Genomic DNA, 22,744 nt, shown 5'->3' with positions numbered 1-22,744 from the left:
GGTGTTCCAAAGGATGCTGGTTTTTTTATTTATGCTGTACAAAGTTAAGCTACTAAATGGGGGCTCCAACAAATAAATGTGCCTTTCTTAAAAAGGTTGACTTCAATAAAATATTAAAAAGCAAAAAAAAAAAAGGAACAAATGAAAGAAAGAAAGAAAGAAAGAAAGAAAGAAAGAAAGAAAGAAAAGAAAGACTGAATTCATTTCATTTTATTGGAAAAAATTGTGCATTTAGCCAAGGCTTGATTTGAAATTTTGAGCATCTCAGTAACAATCAATTCATTAACTCTCTCCTTCCTTTGTTCCAAATTCTTGGGGACTATTGTATGCCTCAGATTCGAGAAGCCCAAATATGAAATCAAATACTGAAGAATATTTAAAAGGTCCTCCCTCAAACTGGTTATTTGGTCCTGAAAAGGACACTGAAAATTATATTTTGCCAAAAGTGACCCTTAGACCAAAGCTTATTTCATTTTCATAGTATTAAAAGTCTGTACAGTTAATTGTTACTATTTTAAAATCTCTCATTCTAAAACTAAAATTTGTGAACCAGATGTCTAACACTGGTGAGATATATCTACTTTTACAAGAGTATACATATGGGCAAGAAAAGTGAAGAAGGAAAAACTATTTTTCATAATTTTATTTCTCATATTTAAAAGGTAAACTGTAAAGAAAAGGGATATTTTTAAATGTGAACCTATATCTGACAGAGACCTCCATTGAAAAGGAAAATAAACACATACATGATATGTCCTGCCTCAGAATAATTTATAATTTTATGCCACCTCTTTGGTCCTTAATATATACTGTATAGTAGTTACCTCTTTTAAGTAATTGCTTTTCTTTTTTTTAAAGATTTTATTTATTTATTCATGAGAGACACCGAGAAATAAAGGCAGAGGGAGAAGCAGGCTCCCTGTTGGGAGCCCGATGGGGCACTCGATGCAGGACTCGATCCCAGGACTCCATCCCGGGACTCCAGGATCATGCCCTGGGCCAAAGGCAGATGCTCAGCAGCTGAGCCACTCAGGTGCCCAGTAATTGCTTTTCTGATCTCAAAAATAATGCATGTTCAATATAGAAAATTTGGGAAATTAGAAAAGTATATTTCAAAAGTAAAAATTGCCTGATTTCCTGAAACTTGTAGTAACTATTAATGCTTTGCTAATTTTCCTTCCAGTATTTTTTTTCAGTATTTTTTCTATGCATATATATTTTTAAACAATTAGAATCAATCTATACATGTTGTTTCATTTTTTTATTTTTTTCAATTAATGTATGTAACAGTGTTTTCTTGCATCATTAAATATTCCTCAAAATATTATTTTAATATCTTCACAGTACTCTAGCAATGTACATATCATAATATATACTCATTCATATACTGATGATATTGAGAATATTTTCAATATTTTATTCTATAAATTGTAAAAAATTTAACAGCCCTTAACATGAATTTCTAGGCAAATTTAAAATCATTTCCTTACGGTAACTTCCAGAAGAAGCAGCTAGATATTTTAGGGCTTTCAATGTGTATTGATAAATTGCCCCCAGGAAAGATTATATCAATTTAAATTCTATCAATTATTTTCCATGTAGCAGTATATGATAACCATACCCTTGCCAATGCTGAATATAATTTTTTTAATTTTTCCTAATTCTATAAGTAAAAATAAGACACCTCGCACATCAAATTGTTATCTGTGGTTCCCCTGAGGTAATGGATGAATAAGGAAAGAGCTGTGGAGACTTTAGCTCCTATTTTATATGCTCCTATATTTGTTAGACTTTTTCATAAGTACGTATAGTGTTTGTAGTTAAAAATTAATGATGGCATTCCATTGCTATTATTAAGTTATTAAGCTTGAAATATTTTTGTATCTACTGGCCATTTGTACAGCCTCTTTATGAATTATCTATTTATGCCTTTTGCATAAGTTTTATATGGTGGTATTTGTCTTATTTATTGATTTGAAAGAGCTCTTTATATATAAAGGCATTGCTTAAATGTCTCCTTATCCAAGATGTATGTCTTCCCTGATCTTTCTAGAGAACCCTCATTCCTTACACAACAAGTTACCTTTACCTTTCCTTATTTTTCTCCATATCATCACCTAACATATTATATATTTATCTGTTTATTGTTTGTCTGTATGCATAAAATTATAAACTCATTGAAGACAGGAACTTTGTTTTATTCACCCTTATATCTCCAGCACCGGGAATACTGACTAGCATATAGTAAGCACTATATAAATGTTTATAGAATTAATAAATACAGATTCTTTGCTATACAAATTTAAAACATTTCCCCAGCTTATAGTTTATTTTTAATTTAGCTTATTTTCTTTTAGACATATAGACCTTTCGAAATTTCAATAGAGCTGCTGGTCTATTTCTTTGTGTTCATTTCCATTGCTTTTATCCTCTGAAGTCCTTTTCAATTGATTTTAATTATTTGCATTTTCATCTTAAAATTTTAACTCTTTAATCTATGTAGAGTTTACTTTGTTATATAGTAGGGAATAAAAACATTTTTTCCAATAATATAATCACATAGCACCATTTAGTAAATCATCCTTACTTTCCCCATTGTTTTTTTTTTAATGTATTTAACCTCTCCTCTTGTCTCCTCAGTAATACATAAACTATGAGGGTAAGTACCTTATACTTTCTCTATCCCTCAGAGCTGAGTACAGAGCTGGTCAGTAAAGGATGATCTACAAATATTTGGTAGATGGGTGAATGAGTGAATGTTTTCAAGCCAAAATATTTTTTTTGAACAGAAAGTCCATTCACTAAAGTCTGGAGGCAAATCATCACGGAGGGGCAGGATTCACCTAGAGTAAGATCAGGGCATAACAACCACTGTAGAAACTTTTAAGTAACAAAACTTAATAACACCTAACACCATACAAACGGAATATTAGGATTGGCCCTGCCTTCAAGGAGCCCCTGAAAAATATTCTTTAGGGGGCTTAAAAGTAAAAGAGAGCTTCCCAAGGGCTCCCCAACTGACCTTCCCTTCCCCTGAAATAGTAGTTCACTTTTTGCAAGAAATAGATTGCCTTGTTACAGACAGTGGCCCAAATTCTGGAACACCAGTCTCCAACATGCAGTGAGTTTAATGGTTTAATAATCCTAGAATCAAATCTACTCTAAAAGAAAATCTACCTCATTTTTGGCTCTCAAGCAAAACCCCCAAGTGCTCCATATATATTGATGCTGTAGGGCTCAGTGAGCCTCCTATGGCCTGAAATTAAAAATAACAACAAAACTACATGTTTTACTGAATTTTGGCTCTTTGCTGATTATCTATAACAAACAACAAAATGAGCAAAGCCACAGTGAACTAACTGCCCCTCATGCCAACAAATGTCACAAAGAGAATGATAATCAGTGAAAAATATTGTTAAGCATGAATAGTAGCTAAAATATTTATCTCTTGTGAGTTATTAAAATGAGAAAACTTTCAAAGTGGAAGCTTCAAGCAATTGCATTAGAAGTTGCATAATTTGGTTAGACTGACCTCAGAATGGAATAAAAAGCTGCTTATTTCCATAATGTTGGCCTTCCACCATATGAAAGGTTAGATAATTTATCATGATATAAAAAATAGTTCTCAAGAATACCTATCTTAAAAAGGAGACCTTGGTGACTTCCAGATCTGTGAAATTTTAGGTAGCATGATAATCAACATAATTTATATTTAAGTGAATTTGTGTTCTTATTACCAGGCAAGAGGAGTGTCTCTGCTACACATCCCTAGAACAAGTACAGACCAACTGAAGCAAGGTTAGTATGCTCACTGCTACCTTTATGCCAGAACTTACATTGGACAGGAAAACCTATTTGAATGGAGAAGCTACTTATTTGACACACAACCCACATTAGACACAGAATATGCTGCCCTCATTTAAAAGCTAAAGGCTTATACCTATTGTGTCACCTGTCATAGCTAGGTCCTTTACCCTCAATATCACCTACAGAGCAGCTGTTGTGATCACATGGACTCAAATCTTAATGCAGTCAGCTATATGAAGCCCTTCAAACCAATGCTATAAAATTCATGGAATTACAGTCAGAGCTGCAAAAGAATTTGGAGATATCCTGATCGAATCTCCTCACATAATTGTTCCAGGGTTGATGCAGTTTGGCATCTGTCCAGATTTTTCAGAATTCTCCATGTCCTGTAGTGGTTTCCTTAGTAATAATGGATTTCCATGAACTAAAGCTCTTCTTTTACAGATTTTTAACTCCGTTTCATTGGTTTTGCTAGTGACCTCCTCATCTATCCCAGAATTACAGTTATAGATTGTTACCTTTGGGAATACAGTGACTTGGGGTGACTCACACATTAGAGATAACTGTCCTGATGGAGTGTGCTAGGCTCAGAGGGTGAGGAGAGCAAGGTAATGCAAATGTCACACATTCTTTGATGCCCATACCTCCAAATATCGCACCGTGAATAGCCACAAACCTTTGCAGTTGCTGAGTTTTTTCTACCTTCCATGATCTCTTCTTGAGGACACCAGGTGATCAGATGGGCAAAGACTGAGTCCCCTGAGGCCATTCCAACAGTGCCCAGTGCCGTGGTATTATGGCTTACTAGTTTTATAAAGTTTTGCTCTATCAGGTCACTCTACAAAGTATAGTTTGTGTAAAGACAGTTTCACTTTCTTTACATTTCAAACATTTTCTTATTCTATTTCTTACTGCAACAAGGCATATGCCTTTTTCCACCTCTAAAAAATTACCCAGTAGAGGCAAAATTATAAGAATGACCTAGAGGTGTAAGGATATACACCCCATTAGCAAGCTCACAGGCCACATAAAAAATTGGTGTTTCTTATGCAGCAGTTGAGATGTGTTTCTAAAGAGCCATAGCTATCACAAATTGTCTTATAATTTAAAAAATCAAACAAAGTTCCATAAAAAGCCTTTATTTAATGCTAATGCCATATATTCTTTCCCCTATGCTCTTAGGAACAAATGTTATCATTAGCATGCTCCACTGCTCAAGAGTCTATACTTGAGAAAATGGAAATGCACCAGTTAAAGAAATGACCAATATGGCAAGATCATAGTCAATGCCAGTCTTCTGAATGCAGTGTACCTGTGTCCTTACCATGGGCCTCTGCACCTGGCAGCACAGAGGAGGAAATCAGTCTTCCAGCAAGCCATTCACCATTACCTATAGCCAGATGTCTCTGCTCAGACCTATATTTTCAATGTCCTGCATGCCTCGAACATGTCAAGTTTCAAATATGTATGCTAGATTACAGATATCTTTAGTTGAAAAAAAAATTGTTCAAAGATCAAGCCAATCCTTCTGAATGCAGACTGATCCCTGCTCATACATTTTGCTTAGAAAAGATGTGGCTGGGGCACCTGGGTGGCTCAGTGGTTGAGCGTCTGCCTTTGGCTCAGGTCGTGATCCCAGGGTCCCGGGATCAAGTCCACATCAGGTTCCCTGAGGGGAGCCTGCTTCTCCCTCTGCCTATGTCTCTGCCTCTCTCTGTGTCTCTAGTGAATAAATAAATAAAATCTATAAATAAATAAATAAAATATTTAAAAGAAGAAAAGGTATGGTTTTATGGCTAAGTACCTATACACATAGGCAGCCCAAATAAGGTTTCCTCAAGCCAAGTGAATGAAAAGGTTAGAGGAGGGTTTGAAATGGCATTATGTCCAAAAGGCACAAAAAGAGAAACAGAGCCTTAGAAAATAATTTCCACGGAATTGAAATTCCCTATGAAGCTTTCCTAAGCTGGATTGTACACATAGCAATGATTATTTGGCTGCTCCCTAAGTAGAGCTCTCAATTAAAAATAGTCCCCAGGAGATCTATTCCTGGGCTATATCAAATTGGGGTGCCCTGCCTTCACATGTGGGGGAAAAACACCCTGCTGTTACTGAGCTACTGAGGTTTTCCTCAGGAAGGCAATCAGCAGACTGTCATAGGGTGGGGAGGGGGACTCTGAGGGCCTAAACTCATAGACATGTATATAATCAGGCCAGCCCAGCCCACAAAGGCTCAATTACCACAGAGGCAGAATAAGTGGGTGAGAGTAGATCATTCTCTCTCTCTCTCTCTCACACACACACACACACACACACACACACGCACATGCACACACACTCACACACACTCCCCTAAAAGGAGAGTCTGGTCTTTGGATTGAATTTATCTTCCCGCCAGTTTACACAGAGAATTCATTTTGTTGAGAAGACTAAACTACACAATCTGAGAAGAGGTGCCCTTCATGCTCTGGAAATCAGATTTAGAAACAAAAATAATCCAGAAAGCAGAGACCACCAAGGCCAGAGCTGGTAGCAGTGAGGGAGAGCAGCTTGCCACAGAACAGCAGCCAGATGGGGCCCAGTGGGAGAAGCTGAAAACTGGCCACCCTGGCACTCAGAGATTTAATGGAGCATCCAAAGACTATGCACATCAAGGCAGTGCTTAAGCATCTGACATGAAGAAGTCCTGGTGCTAATCCATGAACACTGAGCTCAAGGAGAATGAAGACTTCACATCAAGCTTCTTGCCTGCTTCAATCACAAATGGTCTACACAAAACTCAAGATAGCTAACCCTAACACCTGTCTGTCAATCTAACTCTCTCATTTTTTTTTCTTTCCGAAAAGTAGAATATTACTTCCCCAAAAGCTGAAATTTAAAAGCACTATAAGAGAGCCTTTTCATTTTCCAAAGTAATTCCCAGGCTCTACTCAACCCGAGAAACACTTATTGACTTGGGAGAGCTTTCAGAACCTGGAGCAACAAAGCGAGAGCCGTATCTTTCAGGAGTGAGCTCAGGAGACTAAAACAAGAAGCACCAAGAACATTCCTGAGGGGCTTCAGTTCTTCCAGCCACAGACTTACAAAGAATGGAGGGAGATGAATAGAACAGGAAGGGGGTAGCTGTGACCTTTAATTTTTTTTAAAATCTGAAACAAGGGATGCCTGGGTGGCTCAGCAGTTGAGCGTCTGCCTTCAGCTCAGGGTGTGATCCCAGAGTCCCGGGATTGAGTCTCACATCTGGCTTCCTGCATGGAGCCTGCTTCTCTCTCTGCCTGTGTCTCTGCCTCTCTCTCTGTATGTCTCTTATGAATAAATAAATAAAATCTTTAAAAAAATAAAATCTGGAACAAATATGAAACATAATATTTGGTAAATCTAGGTGATATATACCTGTCTTCTCTGGACTCTATGTATTTTAAATATCATGTACTTACATATTTTAATTAAGTTGAAATTCAACCAGGAAAGCCAAACCGTGAGAATTTAAGAGACGAAGGAATTGGCCCATTTTTCAAAGGTTTTGTAAATCTCGCCAATGTGAGGAATCTCACTTTCAGCAAACAAGATATGCAAAAAATCCAGACTTGACAAAGGAAACCAGGCAGGAGTTGTTTATTCACATTACATGGGGCTCTTTCTTTTATGAAAGAATCCACCACCGGGTTTTATTAATATGGAATGCAATCACTGTGATTAACACAGGGTCTAATTTACAAAATGCTTACCTGCTGCACAGCTTTTCAGGAACACAACTACCCTTCAAAGGTATATCCACAGGCTCTCTTGTGACATCCAGTCAGGTTTTCTATTCTGTGACAGACAGCACTTCGAAGTTGTACCAGAGGAACAACGGTCAAGCAGAATGGAGTCCAGTTTGGCCCCAAATGCTGTGTACGGGGTTGAGCCATGTGTCCTCTCTGCAAATCCATTTTCATGATTATAGAGTAGAAACCCTGGATCCTTCTCACATCTCTTCCAGGGATGCTGTGGAGCCATGTGGTCCTAGCCAATATTTCTAAGCAAAATGCTGAATGATATAGCAAATGAGATTTCAGGCATGGGAGCCCAAGTTCCTCAAGCTGGCAGAGAGAGCGGTTCTCCAGGCAGCTGTGGTCCTTTCCACACCATTCCCTGGGGTGACACAGGGAGGCGCTCGCAGCATGGGCACACCAACTGGAAGCAGAGCGACCCTCACCATACAGCCCACACAAAAACCACTAGTCACTCCACAACAGCCAAAAAGGAAATGTAACTTGAAGAGCATTTCCCTCTACAAACAACTGATCCTCTGGGACTTTCACTTCAAGCATCTCAATTGTTAGAAGTAAATGAGGCTCACATTAAAGGCCAGCCAGTCACACATCAAGAAATTAAGCCTCCTCTCAGGAGGAGAAAATGGCCGCTCCAGAGCCAGCCTCCTGCCTCTCACACGCAGCCTCTTGTACAAATGGCTTCATTTACCCACATCTGAGACACTCGATCCAGCCAAGCTTGGTCTCCCCAAAGCCCTGAAAACTGAGATACACAAGCAGAGGGATTAATATCTCAAACTCCAAGCAGCCGCCTCAGATCCACTGCAGCGCCACAATTCAAAGACTCCAGCTTTGTCAGGAGGTGACTACATCCTTTTGGGGCCCTCTAATTCCTAACAAGCAATCCCCCACGCCCCTACCTTCAGCCTCTGGGCACAGCATACCAAAACCACAGCAAAGACTGGGGCCAGAATAAGCAAGGAGAGGCAGCAACTCCCACCTTATAAGTCTGATTGACAACCAGGTAGGGCCACCAGGACCCAAAACAAGGGGTCCTCTGATAAGAGGAATTCCAAAGCCTCAGAGCCCTCTATGGAAAATGTCCTGCCTCCTGTCCCCCAAGGAGAGAAATCTCAGGATCATTAGCAAGCACTCTGTCTGAGCTCAACTTTAGTGAAGGTGTATGGGGAGAGAAGTGATCTCTAAGGTAACCAGCTAATTGCCAATAAGGAATGATAATAATAAATTAGCAAATACTAATGTAAACTAACTCAGTTCTGCGGCAGTTGCATGGAGACGACAGAGGAACGGTTTATTCTGGAACACATCTTGCAAGCAGATCACCACTGGGAAACACAGCCTCTGGTAGAGGTGAATGGCCCAATAAGATACAATGTAGGCAATGGGTGGCCCTAGAATGTCTCCTAGTAGTAGTGGAGCCTTTGATTTTTAAAGAAAACTGGAGTGACTACACTTGAAAAGATGTGGGCTGCACTGTTTTCCATTGCTTCCTTCTGCAGCCTGAGGGTTATTTTGACCCTTAGGGATAAGACTTAGATGGTTCCAAGATGCTGCTGAAACAAGAAAAGTAAAATTAAAAAAAAAAAACAACCCTCACTGTTTGTTGGTTTAATTGGAGGCAGTGTCATTTCCTCGCTCTCTAAACCAGCCTCATCAAACCTATTAATTTCCCAGTGATTTCTGACTCTGAATGTCAGATTTCTGAATCTGACATCTAATAGGTTTGTGGCTGCTTTTCTAGTTCCTTAACCCAGTTTCACTCAAATCCTTGCATATCCCTAACTTTAAAACTGTTTTAGGGACCAAAGTATGCTGAGCTATTTCTTTCTGTTTATTTTTCTTCAAAGCCTAACTGATGTTTTAGTTTCATTATCTACACTGAGATAACACACATTGAGACTTCCTATTAGATAATTTGAAGTGTTCAATTTGGTCTGCCACATACCTCCTTAGTCTGCAAACTCTTCCACGGCTACTTATGAAATTGCTCAGTGTCAATAGCAGAACACACATACACCCTCAGAATGTCTCATATTGAAGATGCTACCATTTGCTAGTAAAAGATAGAGCAACAGAGAGAACTCAAGATAGAGTTTGAAACCAAAATCTAAATCCCCATACAAATGTGAACTGGTGCAGCCACTCTGGAAAACTGGTGGAGGTTCCTCAAAGAGTTAAAAATAGATCTGCCCTACGACCCAGAAATTGCACTGCTGGGGATTTACCCCAAAGATACAGATGCAATGAAATGCCGGGACACCTGCACCCCGATGTTTCTAGCAGCAATGTCCACAATAGCCAAACTGTGGAAAGAGCCTCGGTGACCATCGAAAGAGGAATGGATAAAGAAGATGTGGTTTATGTATACAATGGAATATTCCTCAGCCATTAGAAACGACAAATACCCATCATTTGCTTCGACGTGGATGGAACTGGAGGGTATTATGCTGAGTGAAATAAGTCAATCGGAGGACAAACATTATATGGTCTCATTCACTTGGGGAATATAAAAAATAGTGAAAGGGAATAAAGGGGAAAGGAGAAAAAATGAGTGGGAAATATCAGAAAGGGAGACAGAACATGAAAGACTCCTAACTCTGGGAGATGAACTAGGGGTGGTGGAAGGGGAGGTGAGCGGGGAGTTGGGGTGACTGGGTGACGGGCACTGAGGGGGGCACTTGACAGGATGAGCACTGGGTGTTATTCTGTATGTTGGCAAATTGAACACCAATAAAAAATGAATTTATAAATCCCCATACACATATGGCTAGAATTCAGCATGGTTCTGCCCACTATGACACTCTCAGAGTGTCAGCTCAGAAGCATTCAACATTAGAGAACTAAAATTTTAAAATGCCTCACCAAAGAGACTGTCTGGGCCATTTGACCCCTCCTAACAGCAGGAAGAGATTTCACCCAAGTCTCCATTAGCAGTAGAAGAAATGAATTGCATTTTCTTCTTCCAGCTATGATCTCAGCTTGGGTGACAAAAAGGGTAATGTAGGGATGCTGATGAACAAAGGAGTAACACTTTCCAGCAACCAGGGGTGCCCAGTAGGCATGTCTCCATTTCATAACATTGGAAGAAAAAGTATTTGCCATAATAAGGAGACTCTAAAAACGGTGGAATATTTTCAGAAAAATCATAGCAAACTGGCAAACCTATTATTGTTCCCTCTTATCCATTCTTTCTTTTTCAATCTCTTTTCCCCTCTTCTCACTCTCCTCCCACCACACATACACTCACTTATGCATATACTAAATCCATGGACTAAGTATACCAGTTGCCAAGAAATGCAAATCTCACCCTTTGATTTAAAATATTTAAGGGATACCTGACATCACTAATTCTACAAAATTCTTCTGTAAACAGCAAAGAGATCCTCCACTTTCCCACTTCAAATCTGTATACAAAACCACAAAATCCACATAGCTGATTTCCTGGCCAACATCAGAAGACCGGTGAATAATGATACTTTATTCAAGGCAAGACAGTCTCTGTGATACTAAAAGGCTGAGTTCCTAGCCTAGTGCTCCATTCCCTTTACCTTATCCACTTAACTGCATTTAACATTACATTCCCTCTGGTTTCTAGAGCCAACAATGTTCAGATGTGGCTAAATTTGCACACTGATGCAAAAGTTACCCACAAGGCAGCACCGAATCTGAATGGTAAGTCTACATATAAATGATAGCAGGGTTGCCAAGGAAGAAAGAGAAGGGGAGTACTAAGAAGTCTACAAAGTAACATATAGTTAGAGACTTTCTTATATTGCTTGCAGGGAAATCACTGGATGATCTTAGCTCCCCAACCAGACTGAACTCTCCGTGGGCAGATGCTGCATCTCATATTTATTTGGGATCCCCATGGTACCTGCCACACAGCTGAGCACACTGGATCCTCTAATAATGCTTACTGATATCTAATGCCATGGTGACAAAGTGTGATGGAGTGCTACAGGGAAGAAAATCTGACTCCTTTACAATGTCATTGTAAGCCTTGTAACTGACTGCAGCAAACAAAAAGGGTGGGTTTGTGACAAGGTAGCCCAGCAGAAAAACCTAATGTGTAAGTATTTTGGTCCCAATCTGGAGAGCAATAATGTAACATAAGCTCAGAAAAGAAATGTTATCCTGAATTGAATTGACCTGTTTACTTGTCTGTCTCCTTGTAAACTCCCTAGGGTCAAGGATCAAGTGTTTTATTTTTGGATACTGGGCACGCAGTACAGTGTCTAGTACATTCTAAGTGTGCGACAAAGGCTATTGGATTTAATTCATGAACAAATAAAAGAATGGTATAATGAAATGATATAAAGAAAAATGTAAGCAGCATAAGATTGAATACAGAAATGACCAAAGAATCTCATATTTACCACATCATAGCTCTTACCACTCTAACTTCTTAATTAATGGCGGTTTCTTGGATAGATTAATTAATTAACAGGAAAATATAAAGAGAAGGTAGAAAATATATCAGGATATCACTATCCTATGAATGGAGAACATCTTATTGAACGCAAAGTAGCATAAATCATTCCATACTGAAAACCACTTGTTTGCTTGTCTCCCCTGTTAAAATGTGCATTCCTTGAGACTAGAGAACATCTTTTTTTTTTTAATTTATTTTTTATTGGTGTTCAATTTACTAACATACAGAATAACACCCAGTGCCCGTCACCCATTCACTCCCACCCCCCGCCCTCCTCCCCTTCTACCACCCCTAGTTCGTTTCCCAGAGTTAGCAGTCTTTACGGAGAACATCTTTTTCATTTCTAGAACACCAGAGCCTAGAGCAGAAAAAAGTAGACCTTTAACAAATTTTAAATGTTGAATGTATAGATGTATGAATCAACCATTCTTGCTCTTCTGTAGATTTCACTGTACCTAAGTATTCTATCTAGTCCACATTCAAGCACTTCTGGTATGGAAAGAAAAGGAGAAGTGTCATTCTCCCCATGCATAACTTTGTGACAGATTCAGGTTAAATGGCCTGATTTATGCTCAGTTGTGAGAGGGTCTCTCCTCTTTCTGAGTGGGTTTGTCCATTGAACTCTACAGGACTGCACACTGGAAATACACACTTAACCTCACTATGTCTAGTACACACTGCCTTGGCCTTTGACTAGCCCTAGACACTATATCTCCATGATTTTGTTACATAAGGAGAGCATGTGGCTTTGTAAGTTGGGGATAGGATCAGAATTCAGACTTTCAATGGCTTTTCTAAATGATTCAAGCAATATTTCATTTCATTCTGCCTATAGGAAAATCAAAAAGAACACCAAGATCTTAGGTAAACCATGCAGACAGTCATATGTCTCCCGTCTCCTCCAAATATCTCATAAGCACCAGGGTTCACATTTCTCTAGTGCCTTGAATTGATTACATAAATAATCACCAAGCACTCAGATGATTATTCTGGTCTATCTCCACAAGCAATAGAGGACAGCACCTGAACCAATAACCTTGCTATCTTTCACCTCCATTGTTTAATGTCCAAAATGAATATGCCAACCACACCACTTCGTAGGTGTTATCTATATAAAACCAACTTAAAATCCTCTTAAGTTACAGTGTCTACAGGGACACACTCTGATGTGCAGGCCATTATAAAGGATTCTCCAATTATTGTCTAATGAAGAGATCTACGATTCAGAGAACACATACGTGTCATACCTTTTACATTACACAAAGTCATATTATTCCTTGGACCAACCTTGCACAACAATAGGGGTACCAACTTTGTAGATAAGGAAAGAGAGACTCGGAGGGATTCCATACCAAAAGGTTTTCCCAGATTCAAAATCATGGTCTACCTGATTCCACTACATAGAATTATCTCTTCCTCTCCATTGCAGAACTCTTAGTAGTCCATAAGTAGTCCTCCAAAAAGTCTATGATCTAGTTCCTAGTAGTATATATTGATATCCATGATTATAACTGTGTCTATGTAGCATGATATTGGATTTTCAATAAATCCTTATTTATAGAGCTATAGACTGAAAATATTGGTGCTTTTGTTGCTAGCAGAATATCATCAGTTTCTCGTTAGAAGCACTGCTGTTTGGTCCAATTATTTCTGATGAGAATTATTTTCCAGGAAACTAAGAAAAGCGATTGGTTCGGGTAGTCCTAAAACCCTTTGCCCTGTGAAATTGATACAAATACTATGAGACCATTTTATATGCATCATAGCCTAGGTATGTCAGGCTGAATTATTTCTGAGACAGGAAGGTGTCACCAAAGCAACACTTGCCAGAGAGTTACAGAGCCCTGAGATCTAGTCTGTCTGTCATCTCTCTCTCTCTTTGCCTCTCCCTTTGCTTCTCCCTCCCTACTCCCCTCCTCTCTCTCTGTCTCTCTATGCCTTAATTTGTGAGTCTGAACAACTCCTTTACCATCTCTGGACCTCTGTTTCATCATCTACTGAAGGGCAATCTATCAAGATAAGTATTGCAAATATCAAAAGAGACAAGGGTTGTGCAGGTGCTTCAAAAAATGTGGAAGTGCCTTTCAAATATACAGTATTCCTTTCATTAGTGGCCTGGAAGAGGGCATCTGCCTTCTAGTGCATCAAATTTCCAACCAAAGAGGGGCTGAAGCAATTCATGGAAAAACGAAATCAACTTAAGAACTGTTACTTTATAGCCTTCCACTCACCCACCCATCCACCATCATTTGTGTTATCACCCTACTACCCTGAAGTATTTTAAGAGCCAGCAAACATCGGACCACACAATGTTAAAAAAAATGCTTCATTTTAAACAAAGCTAACTCAAATCATAGTTAATTTCTGAAATGTTCATTAATAAGTGACACTTTCCACCTCCTCGTTTGTCAGATGTCACCATAAGAACTACCAAGAAATGGCCAAGTGGCTTTTTAATTTTTTCATTTGCCTCCCTTTAACCAACCCATCCATATTCTTGGCAAAGCATATACATGGCCAGAGAAAAAGCAAAAAGGGGCTTCCTGGAGCGGAATCACTCTCACACTGGGAAACTGGTCCCTGAGCATTCTAGGGTTCACCCATCTTTAACACTACATGTTGATCTCTCTGCCACTTATACTGGAGTATAGGTACCAATGGCTGGCGAACGCATCACATTTGCAACAGGTGGAGCAAATTCACATTATGCCAGAAGACTATACAGAGATTTCAAAGGCACAGACCCCTTGAGCTCCCACTCCCAACATCCACTCCTGCAAAGGCCCAATATGTTGGGTTACCCTCTGCCCCCAAGAGACTCCAGTAGCAAACCCAGACTACAGAAATGGGCTTAGGCAGAGAAGTTCTCCCTATCCCTGCCAGAGAATTCTCCAGCAAAGAGACCAAAGTGGTCCAGGGAGTAGCAGAAGAAGGGGTCTGGGAGGACCTCATGGAGTCCCACACTGGCACTCACCTCAGGCAGAGGCACACCGTTGATAATCAAGTCTGGCTGCTGGGGGCCCTGGCTGTTGAAAGAGTGATGATAGATGTGGTTGGCGCTAGTATTGCGGGTATTCTGGTTCTCCACATTCAGGAAAGTGCTCTCAGAGCGGCGGCAGCCCAGGGGCAGTGTCTGCTGGTGGTAGTCAAAATAGTTGAGGGAGGAGGTCAGGGAGGAACAACTGACAACGTTCATCTTGTCTGTCTCCTCCACATCCCGGGGTACCAGACGGATGTCATTCTTACTGATTTTTTTCTTCTTGCTTGATTTCTTTTGATGCCCATAGGAGTACTCAGCGATTCTATGTGACAAAAAAGGCAACATGTATTGCTAAGGCCCTCCCAAACCATGCATTGATTAATAAATCTTAAGCACCCTAGAGGGTTGCACCCCACCTCTGCTCCAGCTTCTTTCTTATTCTGGTGCATTACATCATTGGATTTCTCCCTGCGCTGTTTACATGTGAAAACAAGCTAAGGGCCATACAGTTTTCACATTAAACATACAAACCTCCTATTCCTCCATCCCCCAAAAATGTCTCTATACTTTGGATGTGGAATTTCTCATCGTGAGTGTCTATTTCGAAAGGGTGGGGAGGACATGGAAAGTTGAGCCTATGGGAGAGAGAGCATGAGAATGCTCAAATGTGGAGCTCCCCTGGAACCCAAAAGAACCCTTGAGTGAAATCCAAAGCAAGTATTAATTTACCAGAAGAGGAAATGATGGAAGGAAATAAACAAAACAAAACAAAAACCTCCTCTCCAGTTCCTCCAGGTATTTGCCATGTGGCGAATGAACACTTTCAGTCAGATTCCCCTTTGATTAACCTGATCAGTTTTGGACTAGGGCAGGAGATCAGACGCCATCATCTGAGGGATCCTCAGCTTCTCTCCTCCACTCCCTCCTTCCCTTTGCCGTAGCCCTGCTCCCTTCTATTCTCCACCCTGCCCCCTCCTCTCCTGGAGATATCTGATAGCCAGACCCATTCGAATGAGGGGAAATGCTTTTTACCTCTTTCCCCTTAGGCTAACTTTCTCCTCTGCCTTTTGTCTTGCTTCTTGCTAATGGGAGAAACCCAGATGCAATGCAGACACTTGCTGTTCTGTCCTTTTATAAAACAGCAGAGGAGACAAGTGATGGTTAAACAATTACTGCAAAGGAATTTAAAGGTTAGTGCATTCAGCATCCTTCCTCCATTCAGGTGTACCTACAAGCAGCTGTGCTGCAACTGGAACATAAAGAGCTCAATTTAATTAACACTGACACAGACCCAGCAATGTGCACCAAAGACATCAAGCCTTAAGAGACGTGTCAAAAGAAATACATTAAAATGTAGACAGAGTCTCAAAGTCATTTATTACTTTGCACATAATGATTCACCTTATTGTTTGAAAATTCAATTTCTGGGCAATAATCAGCAAAACAATCGGGTTAATAAATTATATGGGTTGATCTTTACAAGGGAAAGACTGTGACTGTGTTCTCGCTCAACAAAGCTAATTGTCTGAATACAAAAACGGAGCCCAATTCAGCAGCAATTGCAGATCACCTCGCAAGTCTCATAAATGAATGCATTTGAGGAAGAGGTTCCGGAGAGGCTGAGAAAAGGAAACCTCTTGCCTAATACAGGGAAAGACAGGCTCTTGAATTTTACGTTTCTAAAACATCTGAGCATACAGGGAGATTGCCTATTTCTAGAGGCAAATTCTTACTCTGTCCCTGGGATGTTCCTAGAGCTGAGCAGTTATGTTCCCCTCGTCCTTTCACTCTATGTTCCAGCAGACTTGCAGTGATGGCAAGCTGATGCTACTGGAGTTTGGGAGCAGAAAAAATCCCAAAGACCTCAGGACTAGGGTTTATTTGCTTTTCTAATCTATTTACAGAAGCAATGGGAAGTTTTAATGATTTTGTTTACCCATGATGGTTAAGTTTGGCAACGCCCCGTCCAATTACTTAGCTGAGGCATTCACTGAGCAGCCCTTTCTGTATTGACCAATTATTTAATTAAACTGTACTCCATTAATCCCAAACCATCATAGGGAACAGAGCTCTTTACAGAATACACATGTAAGTGAAGTTGGAGAGTACTGAGATTTTCTTTTTCTTTCTCTCTCTCTCTCTTTCCTTCTCTAATTTCAAATGCTTTCTTCCCTGTTTAATGATCTCCCTGACAAGCTCTCTGAAAGAGCTCTCACTTCTAGTCATACATCACCAAGAAGTGGCAAAGCCTTCACTATCTTTATTTCAGGATGATTTGTTTTTCATCAAGAAAAGGGTCTTATACAGTTACTTTACAGTAATAAAATGGCTTAAAAAGAGTCTACTCTATCATTATTATCTCCATATAAATAAAATTTTACAGACCCTGCATCTTTTCTCCTGTAAAAATTGCCACTGGCAGTCACAGGTTTCAAAGGTAAGAGAAATATTAATTTCCATTTCTCCCATCTGAAATGACTCAGATCTGAAGGAAAGAAAAGTCACGGCCATTTCACTAGTAACAGGATTAAAGCATTTATGAGGCATTGCAGCTGCTCTTTTATGGCACCTGATTGATATTCATGTGTGGTTAGCATTTGTCTACTAACTTGTGTAATGCAGAGAATAGTAAAAGGGAAACAATAATTGCATGGCTGTTACATATTCAGGGGGCTCTAATTCACAGCAGTGTGCATTTCAGATGGTGTCAAATACAAATTGGACCTACAGGAACATATTTTGACTGATTAACGTGCAAGCACAGATGGCACAAAAGACACATTGGATGTGTAGGTGTGTTGGAAGCACATGCACACCTTGGTTGGAAACAGCACCATCATTCGATTTCAGCAAACTAAAGAAACAACTTCTTTTTTTTACCATTTCGATGAGATATTGCTGGAAAAAATTACATGTATTATCCTAAATTGGACTCCAGAAATACTTAGGTTAATTTGTTCTATCCAACTGTAAGGAAGGGCTTCAACAAGACCTTCTAATGTGTTTATCAGGAAATCTTGTTTTTAAAATACTACTTGTCATTCTAATTTCTGCATTTCTATTCTCATTCTCTCTCTCTCTCTCTCTCTCTCTCTCTCTCTCTCTCTCTCTCACACACACACACACACACACACACACCCTGCATACACTTCAAGAAAAAGTGTAACACAATAACGCATAGTGACATCCACTGGTAGGGACCAGATCTTAATGCCACAGCATAAACCCACAATACAGAAAAGCACCATCAGCTCCAGAAGATTGCTATTTTTACTGCAACATCTGGAAGCAAAGTCCTATCCCTCATTGAGATGTTTGGTCTCTACCCCCACCAACCAACCAGATATTTGAAAAGATATGCGACTGGTAGAATTTCACCTTACATAGCCAGATGTCTGGGGAATGGATACAAAACAAGCCAAGAACACACTTTGTAAAAACACTAGTCACCTGCTTCACCACACATTCCTGTTTTCTCTTCCCTCAACTCTCTGTTTCCTACCTTAGAGACCCAATTACAGGTCGCTTCAGCTTATCCCTACAACAGGACCAGGCAACCAGCAGCACTCCCTCTCCTTTCAGTATCTGTCCTCAAAACACTGTGCCCCTCAAATCAAGTTGTGGGACTTGGTGGTTTTGCTGAAAATAGTCTCTCTCTCTCTCTCTCTCTCTCTCCTTCTCTCCCTCTCTCATTTTTTTTCCTGACATAACTTCATGGAGACAGCTGCGCAAATTTTAAAATGATCATTGCTTTACTGCTCATCATCATTATGTGACAGAATCCACCACTGGAACAGTAAATGATTGTCTTCCAGCACATTGTCAGATCAAAAGAATTGATCAACTTGGACTGCCACAAACTTTCCCCCTCCAAGAAGCACAGTATGTACAGAGCATGCACTTAAGTAGTAAACAAAAGCACTGGGATTTTCACACAGACACAGATACACCTTTTTCATCTAAGACAAAGGAAAGAAAAAAAGTTGGCTCTACCTGCAGTTGTAGGTCCGGATCTCTTTGTTATCTCGCTTGCACTTGATTGCCACGAAGATCATAGTGACAAAGAGGATGCCGGCAATGGAGCCCAGCGCGATAATGAAAATCAGGGATAAGTTCACCGAGCCCATGGACTCTTGGGCATCGAGAGCAGGGGACAGGTAGATTAGGACTAGTGCAGAAGCGGAGAGAGACGTCTTGCCATGGTCATGGGCCACCACAATAAGCTCGTAAGAAGCCTTTGAACTCTCGTCAAAGGTGCGAGTGGTTCTGACTTCCCCATTGACCGGATCTATTTCAAAGAAGCCGCGGTCGCCCTCGGTCATGTCGTAGGTGACCCGGCCATTCTCACCCTCATCATAGTCGTCTGCTTTGACAACGGTCACGAGGTAGCCTATGCCGGAGTTGCGGGGAATGTAGACCTCGGCTGTGCCATTGATCAAGGGTGGGGCCGTGATGACCGGGGTATTATCGTTGACATCGAGGATGATGACCCGAACTGTGGCGTTGCTCTGCAGCGAAGGCAGGCCTCCATCCTTGGCCAGAACCTTAAATTCGAACGCCTTGGTCTGTTCGTGGTTGAAGGATCGAAGCGCATATATGTCGCCGGAATTGGGGTTGATGGAGACATAGGTGAAGACAGGCATGTCCCGCACCTGGGACGGCACAATCTGGTAGGAGACACTGCCATTGAGACCCAGGTCGGGGTCTCGCGCTGACACCGAAAGCAGGTAGGCGCCAGGCGTGTTGTTCTCCTGCACAATAACCTGGTAGTAAGGTTTGGAAAAATGCGGGTGATTGTCATTCTCATCGGTTATGCGAACCGTAAAGGATTTGGCGCTCTGCAGCATGGGCACACCGCCGTCGCGTGCCTGGATTGTGAGGTTATACTGGTCATGCTGCTCGCGGTCCAGCCGACCGTCCACCAGGATAGTGGAGAAGCTCTCATACTCCTGCAGCCGAAAGGGCACGTTACCCAGCAAACGGCACTGCACGCGCGCATTGAGGCCGGAGTCTCGATCAGACACCCGCACCAGCGCAATCACATAGCCCGGGGGGGCGCTCTCGCTTACCTCCACCATCTCACTGTTAACTGACAGCAGGTTGATGACTGGTGGGTTGTCATTGGTGTCCAGAACGCTGACGGTCACCTTGCAGTGTGCCGGGATGGAGTTGGGCCCCAGGTCCTTGGCCTGCACGTCCAGTTCGTACACGTGGCCCTCTTCGTAGTCTAAGGCACCGGTGACTGTGACCAGGCCACTGTGTGGGTCGATCTGGAAGAGCTCGCGCGTGCGGTCATTGACATAGCCATAGAAGGAGTAGACCACCTGGCCATTGGTGCCCTCGTCTGGGTCACTGGCATTGAGGCGGATGACTGGTGTGTTGGGAGGTGAGTTCTCTGGCACGCTCACTGCATAGGTGGACTCGCCAAACACCGGGTTGTTGTCATTAGAATCTGTCACCTTGATGCTGAGGCCAACAGTGCCCAGGTGCGGTGGGTCGCCGCCGTCGAGTGCAGTGATGTGAAAGCTGTAGTGCGACTGTGTCTCGCGATCCAGACTCTTCTCCACCACAAGTTCTGCAAAGCGTGAGCCATCGCCACGCGTCTTGATTTCCAGGCCAAACAGCTCATTAGGCGTGAGTTCGTATGTCTGCACGCCGAAGCTGCCCGAGTCCGGGTCATAGGCGCTGTCCAGCGGGATGCGCGTGCCAGGACTAGCCGCCTCTGAGATCTCCAGCTCAATCTGTGCTGCTGGGAAGCTGGGCGCATTGTCGTTCAGGTCCTTGATCTCCACCTTAATCACGCATATCTCCATTGAGCTGGACATGACCTCAAGCGAGATGATGCACTTGGGGCTCTGGCGGCACAGCAGGTCGCGGTCAATCTTCTGCTTGGTGACAAGCAGGCCTGAACTGGGGTTAATGTCCACCAGGTGCGGAGCTGAGTTGGACACCACACGGAAGGCAGAGGCCTGCCGTGGATCCAGAGCGAAGCCTGCCTCGCGCGCGTCCTTGGCCACATTGGCGATCACCGTCCCGGCGCGCTGCTCCTCTTCTACTGAGTACTTGAGGTTAATGAGGGCGGCTGCCTGCGTCCAGAGTACAGCCAACAGCAGCAGCACCGGCAGCAGGAGCGACTCCATGGCTGCGCGGGGCTCTGCCTGGCCTCGCCTCTCCACTCCCCTCCGAGGCCGACGCCGCCGGCGCTCCAGCTTCCCGCCGACTCGGGCCGCCTGTTGCGCGCGCCCCGGGGCCCCGGAGGCCGCGGGAGGAGTCCCGCCCAGGGCGGCCCGGCGGCGCGGGGGAGACACCCGCGCCGGCTCCAACGCTGAAGTTGCAGCAGACTCGGAGGGGACTGTCGGGGGCCCTGGGGGCTCCGGGGGACCAAGGAAGCGCCGCGCGGCCCCGAGCCCCCTCCCTCCAGCCCGGCTCCTCAGTTTTCCCCCTTCAAAGTTAGCCAGGCTCGACTGGCCGCAGCGGCTCAGGGCTGCGGGTCCGACGCCGTCTGAGCTGCCTGGTAGACGGGAGGATGAGTCTGGATCGCACTTGGGGCGAAGACTTGAAGGACCGTGGGGGTGCAGCCTCTCAGGCACTGCCTGGCCCGCCGCGGCGCACCCGCACAGGCGCTGGCGAACGCGCTCTCTGTTCACCTGGCATGCGCAAAGACCTCCCTCCAGCTCTCCCGGCTCGCTGCAGAGGGAGACCCCGCCTGGAACGCGCCCTCCGAGGTCGGAGGGGGGGGCACGCTGACCTTTTCAAGGTCTGTTAGGGAGAAAGGATTATCAAAGGTGGGACTTTGAGTTGCTGTCAAGCGCCGCAGGCGCCTGGGTATCCAGCTGAGCCGGAGGGCGGTCCTGGGGCCCGCAAAAGAAGGGGGAAGGGAGAGGGGGAGGCTGCAGAGACAAGAGAGCGCTCCCTCGCGCTGAGGTTGGCTTCAGATGGCTGCGGGGTGGGGGGGGCGCCTGTCCAAGATTGGAGGTGGGCTCGGAGTCCCCTCCACAGAGCAGTTAGACTGCAGGCATCTGCGTCTCGGAAATCAAAGTTACCAACGCAGCCCGAGCCTCCACGTCAAGTTTGTGAAAACGAGGCGATGGTGATTTATCCAAGAAAATCAAAGTCCAGTTCTTTCTAAAGGTCCGGGGGTCGGGGGTGGGGGGTGGGGGGCGGGGAATGGGGAAGAGAGGAAGGAAAGCGACGACAGTACCGGCCAGGAGAGGCGGGGCTGCTGCCGCGAATACCCGGGGCTTCACCTTCTTCCTTGGTCTAGGCTGGGGTGTCGTTCTGAGGGCCGCCGCCGCCGCCGCCGCCGCCGCCGCCGCCGCGGCTATGGGAGGAAATCCTCCTAGCTCAGTCGAATGTCGCTAAGGTCCGCCTCAGCAGCTGCCACGGTCGACGGTTATGTCGCCGCCAAAGTTTACTTGCGGGAGCGTCTTGATTCCATCCTCCCAGAGAGGAGCTGGCCGCGCTGCGTTTGGGCTCCCTCCCTCCTGGACGCTGTCGCACTCGGGAGGTTTATCTTGCTGTCTGGCTGTGTGTGAATGTGTGAGAGAGGAAGAGTGAGTGTGTGGTGCAGGGACTGTGAGTGTTGAGTGTGAGCAAGCAGAGGTGGGAGGTTTTGGATCTCCGATGAATGCGCTCGGCCGCAACGTCGCTGAGCTCAACGCACCAAGGGCCTGCGCCAGGCTAGAGACGCGAGTGCCACTGCCCTCTGGGCAAGTCCGGCATGGTGTGCTGGAGCTGTGCTGTCGTCCG

At 43.3% G+C, this 22,744-nt stretch overlaps 1 protein-coding gene across 2 annotated transcripts in view; it reads right to left on the bottom strand.

Moving 5' to 3' along the window:
• The window catches only part of PCDH19 (protocadherin 19), a 139,423-nt gene extending 118,213 nt beyond the window's left edge, over positions 1 to 21,210 (bottom strand). For both annotated transcript variants that reach the window (XM_072818365.1, XM_072818366.1), the window contains exons 1-2: positions 18,989 to 21,210; positions 14,990 to 15,317 (exon numbers count right to left, since the gene is read on the bottom strand). In XM_072818365.1, the coding sequence (XP_072674466.1) occupies positions 14,990 to 15,317; positions 18,989 to 21,135 (2,475 nt within the window). In that variant the 5' untranslated portion in view covers positions 21,136 to 21,210. The remainder of the gene's footprint in view (positions 1 to 14,989; positions 15,318 to 18,988) is intronic.
• Between the last annotated feature and the right edge of the window lie 1,534 nt (positions 21,211 to 22,744).

Source organism: Canis lupus, chromosome X (genome assembly GCF_048164855.1).
Source record: "Canis lupus baileyi chromosome X, mCanLup2.hap1, whole genome shotgun sequence".
NCBI classification, from domain to species: domain Eukaryota; kingdom Metazoa; phylum Chordata; class Mammalia; order Carnivora; family Canidae; genus Canis; species Canis lupus.
The sequence above is the reverse complement of the archived record's forward strand: the minus strand, read 5'-3'. Positions and strand labels throughout refer to the sequence as shown.